This window comes from Piliocolobus tephrosceles, chromosome 13 (assembly GCF_002776525.5).
Source record: "Piliocolobus tephrosceles isolate RC106 chromosome 13, ASM277652v3, whole genome shotgun sequence".
NCBI lineage: Eukaryota > Metazoa > Chordata > Mammalia > Primates > Cercopithecidae > Piliocolobus > Piliocolobus tephrosceles.
The window spans coordinates 108,994,078-108,998,876 of NC_045446.1; the positions used below are offsets into that span (position 1 = coordinate 108,994,078).

At 60.7% G+C, this 4,799-nt stretch overlaps 1 protein-coding gene across 2 annotated transcripts in view; it reads right to left on the reverse strand.

The window, feature by feature from the left end:
* Positions 1-3,739, reverse strand: part of MCAM (melanoma cell adhesion molecule) — an 8,523-nt gene extending 4,784 nt beyond the window's left edge. Inside the window, exons 1-5 of one of the 2 annotated variants that reach the window (XM_023208461.2) lie at positions 3,641-3,739; positions 1,752-1,876; positions 1,447-1,654; positions 1,293-1,363; positions 1,103-1,190 (exon numbers count right to left, since the gene is read on the reverse strand). In XM_023208461.2, the coding sequence (XP_023064229.1) occupies positions 1,103-1,190; positions 1,293-1,363; positions 1,447-1,654; positions 1,752-1,876; positions 3,641-3,707 (559 nt within the window). In that variant the 5' untranslated portion in view covers positions 3,708-3,739. The remainder of the gene's footprint in view (positions 1-1,102; positions 1,191-1,292; positions 1,364-1,446; positions 1,655-1,751; positions 1,877-3,640) is intronic. The other variant, XM_023208462.2, reaches the window with a different exon arrangement.
* Positions 3,740-4,799: the final 1,060 nt, after the last annotated feature.

Genomic DNA, 4,799 nt, shown 5'->3' on the forward strand with positions numbered 1-4,799 from the left:
ATTTTTTTTTTTTTTTTTTTTTTGAGACGGAGTTTCACTCTTGTTGCCCAGGCTGGAGTGCAATGGTGCAATCTCGGCTCACTGCAACCTCCACCTACCTCCTGGGTTCAAGTGATTCTCCTGCCTCAGCCTCCTGAGTAGCTGGGATTACAGGCATGCACCACCAGGCCTGGCTAATTTTGTATTTTCAGGAGAGATGGGGTTTCTCCATGTTGGTCCGGCTGGTCTTGAACTCCTGACCTCAGGTGATCTGCCCACCTTGGCCTCCCAAAGTGCTGGGATTATAGGCGTGAGCCCAGCCAGCACTACTGATGTTTTAGGCCACACTGATTCTTTATTTAGGGGCTGTCCCATGCACTGTAGGATGTTAGCGACATCCTTGGCCTCTCCACCTGCTAGATGGCAGTAGCACCCCCTCTATGTGTGACAACCAAAAATATCTCCAGACATTGTCAAATATCTCCTAGGAGGAGGGGGTACAAAATCACCCCTGGTTAAGAATGACTGATTTAGATAATAAAAAACAAAAGCCTATATCGTTCTAGAAATGTTTCTATATATGAGCAAATACACAGAAATAGGCTTGAAAGAACACACCCTGATAGCAGATATTATTTCTGGGAGGGGGGTGTCAGGCAAGAAGAAACTTCTAGATTTTTTGTCAGTTTAAATTCTCATGAAAATATTTTCAAGAACCATTTGTATAATTTTTTTCTTAGTTAAAAAGCTTAAAGAAAACAGAAGGCAAGTTCCTGTGTAGTACCATAGGGACAGCTCTTTTTAAGAGATGGGGTCTCGCTCTGTCACTCAGGCTGGAGTGAGGTGGCACAATCCTAGCTCACTGCAGCCTCCATTTCCTGGGTTCATATGATCCTCCTGCCTCAGCCTCCCAAGTAGCTGGGACCACAGGCACACACCACCATGTCCGGCTAACTTTTTTATTTTCTGTAGAGACGGGGTCACCCTATGTTGTCCAAGGTGGTCTTGAACTCCTGGCCTCCAGAGATCCTCCTGCCTTGGCCTCCCACAGCGCTGAGATTACAGGTGTGAGCCACCACACCTGGCACAAGGGTGGCTTTTGGGAGCAGAAAGGGCTACTCACGGTTCTTCTCCTCCTTCAGAGGCCGGCCATTCTTGTACCAGATGACTTGAGGAATGGGGTACCCGTTCCTCCCTACACAGGTAGCGACCTAAGGAGCACAGGGTCTGAGTCTCCCTGCCTCCCAGCCCTCTGCAAGCCCCATCTCAGCTGCTGTGCACCAGCTGGCCAGCCCATCTGCCACCCATCTCACCTCCTCAGGCTCCTTACTGTCCACAGGGATGCCCAGGGCGTTGACCTGGATGTTTGGCTCCTCTGGAGCTTCTACAAGAAAATAGAAATGAGGGGGACATGGGACCACGCCCCACCACCCTCACTACTCAGCTGGCAGACATGGGGTCACGCACTGTAGACGCGGAGTTGGATGCGGTGCTCCTGGGACCGAGGGCGCTTGCCCTGGCACAAGAAGATGCGCTCGTCGTGGGGGGTGACTTGAGTCAGGGCCAGAGTAGCCCCTCTGTCCTGGAGGCTGAGCCGGTGCTGGTACTCCCCAGGTTCACTCTGGCCCTGGCCCTGGCGCACACGGAAGATGGGTATCCGCTTCTCCTTGTGGACCTAATGGGAGGGGATACAGAGGAGGAGAGGGTCCTGGGCTTCAAGAGGGGCACAGCCTCCCGCCCCGGGCTGCTCTTGCAGGAGCCCAAGCACTCACAGAAAACCAGTCGACATGGCTGAGGTTGCCTTGGGACTGGGAGAGGCCGCACTTCAGAAGGGCTGTGCTGCCCACTTCCACCTCCACCAGCTCAGGCGCAGGCTGCTCAGCCTCTCCGGGCACACCTGGGGGAGGGAGGCGGGGCCCCCCGCAGCTGTGTCAGCTCCAGCGGCTGTCCGCCCCTCCCCTCGCAGCGCTGCTGCAGCTGTTTTTCCTGCCACTCAGAGCGTCTGCAGAGGGCCCTGTCCTCTGAACGCTGGACCCCCCAACGCGCGCCCCACCTGGGCCAGCCCTCTCCCCGTCCAGGAGACCCCAGGTCCCTGGAGCCGAGCAGAGATTGAGCAGCGACTGAGCACCGAGCAGCTCCAGCTGAGGCGGGTAAAGGGGCTGAGAGGGGCAACCCAGGCTTCGGGCCAAGAGGGAAGGCCCCTTTCCTTCCAGGCCCCCTCCTCTCCGGGTGAGCTCAGAGTGTGGGAATGCAAGGCATGTGCCAGGCTGGGGCACACAGGCCCTTTTGTGTCACCACCGCCAGGGGAAGACACCACTACTCTACCCTCTGCCCTCCGAAATCCCTGCCCTAACTCCCCACAAGACCCAGCGGGCTAACTCTGGCGGAAGTTCCCGTCTCATGCTCCCTCAGCAGCACCTCCGTAAACACTCCGCACACACCCGGGGACCCCACCCTGGGAAGCTGGTGGGGATGGAGAGGTCAGAGTCTCCTCCAGGGGTCAGGGCAAGAGCCAGGCAGTGGGCAGGAGTGACGTCAGTGGTGCCAGCGTGCTGCCAGCCCTGTGAGGAGGTGATGTCACTCGACACCATCTGCCTGGGCTCTGGGATGCCTGGGTTGTTGCCTTGGCTCTCGTACAAGGAGGGCAGGTGGAAGGAGGGATCTCCAGCCCCGAGCCTCAGACCCCTGACTCCTTCTCCCAGAGCTAGAAGAGCAGGGCAGGGTGGAGCTGGACCGGCTGCAACTGTGGAGCCCGATTTAGCCCTTTCCCCAGAAATAAAGTCAGCCTGGAATACCCCAGGGACATGGTTGGCACTGGGCATGAGGCCAGCGAGCTGGGTATTGCCTAGCCCTCCCCTTCCCCAGCCGGACAGCGGCTGGGACGGCGGAACGGGAGCTAAGAGAAACACGCGACACCGCTGCGGGCCATACAAGGGCAGCGTGGACCCGAGAGCGCTCGGCTACCAGGCGGATCCAGAGAAACGCTCCAAGGTGCCCGGGCGCTCTTCCCACCTGAATGTGGTCCCCAAAATAAGCCAGCGGGCGCTTCCAGTATGGGAATCCTCCATCCCTCATCTCTGTCCCCTATGATCCCATCACCTGGGGAGACGCGAGGCGACCCACACCGCCACCCAACCCATGCCAACGCCCAGCTCTGGCGGGAGCCGCCGAACCTCCCGCTCTCGCTCACCTCCAGCCTGGCGCGATGCCCAGGCGGGAGGGGGAAGGGGTGGGCCGGCGCACCCCCTGCAGCGAAGGAAGCTGCCTTTTCCAGCAACAGGCGGGCGCGGAATTCAGGCTTTGAGGATGCGCCCCAGCTGTGCCTCCTGCCCGGCTTCAGTTGCGGGCCTCCAGAGTGAGCACCTCAGGGACGACTCCCCCCAGCACCCCGAAAGGCTGGGCTCCACCCCTTCTCGCTCCCAGAAGCAGCCTCCTCCCCGCCTTCCCAGTGCTGCTCCCGGGATACTCTAGAATCCCCGCTGCAAACTGGCTGCAAAGAAGAGTTGCTCGTGAGCAAGGCGCCCGGGGGTCGGGGACCCGGGGAGGAGGCGCGTCCTCCCGGTCGCAACGCCCCGACCCTGCCGCGCCGCTGGCTCTGCTCCCAGGCACGCTTTACCGTAGACCCCTAGCCGGGGCGCGGCCCCCCTGCGAACTCACTCACCCGCGACCCGAGGACAGCAGCAGCAGGCGGCCAGCAAGAAGGCGCAGACCAGCCTGGGAAGCCCCATGCTTCCCCGCCGGAGGGCGAGAGCCAAGTGAGCAGCTCAAGGCTGCCGGGGGCTGACGTCAGGGGGGCGGGGGAGGGGGCCCGGAGCGCCCGGGCCCGCCCCGCCCCGCGCAGCCCCCAGCCCCCGCCCCGCGCGCCGCAGCCCTAGGGGGCGGGCCCCGGCGCCGCCAGCCCGGGAGCTGCGCCCAGGAGCGCAGCCGGAGGTAGGCCGGAGCCGGACTCCCAGGCTCCTGGCTTGGGAAGGCTGAGGGGGTAGTGACAGGTGTCTAGGGGTCTGACTGACCGAGGTGGCAGCGAAGAGAAGCTGTCCCGGATGCCCGGAGTCGCCCCGGGTCGAAGCCAGCTAGGCTCACCCCTGTTGAGCCCCTGCCAGCCAATGTAGCCTCTGGGGGACCTCCTGGGGGAGGAGCAGTAGCGGACCTGGTCCTCGGTGTCCCCAAGGGGCCTCCCAATTGGCTCCCCTGCCCTGCCACAGAGAATTCAGGCCGGCCTCGATCGCTTCCCAGAACGATTGCACCACTGTCGCTGCCGCCGGCCTGGCACTGCCTCAGCCTCACAGTGCTGGCAGCTTTGGGAGAAGAACCCTGCGCCAGTCCCACAGACCAGAGGTACCTGTATGGGGAGTGGAGACGGTGCCTTCTGGGCTGTCCCTTCAAACCCAAGCTGCTGCAAGTCTAGCCTTTGACCAGAGAAAGGAAGGAGGGGGCTGAATTCGCAGGCCCAAGGTGTTCACACTTGTCCAGACCTGGGCCTTGAGAATCATGTTTCTTCCCTCTTCACTCTGGAGCCTACCCTGGGACTCAGTTTCCCCTCACCTAAGAGAAAGAAACAAGGAGAAGAAAGAGTTAATGGACGAGGGTCCCCAGCCTGACCCTGCAAACCTGTTGCTGTTACTGATAACTGAAAGGATCCCGGCAGCACTGACCCCCACCCCATCTTCCCCAGCCCTGTTGATGGTGGGTCCATAGCTGAGGGAAGAATCAAATCAGCCCTGCTTGGGTGGGGAGCTCTGCAGCTACCCTTCTCCCAAAAGGACTTCTCCCTGGGTCTTCTGGCCTCTTGAACTAAGGCTCTAGGGAGGGAGAGGGGCTCT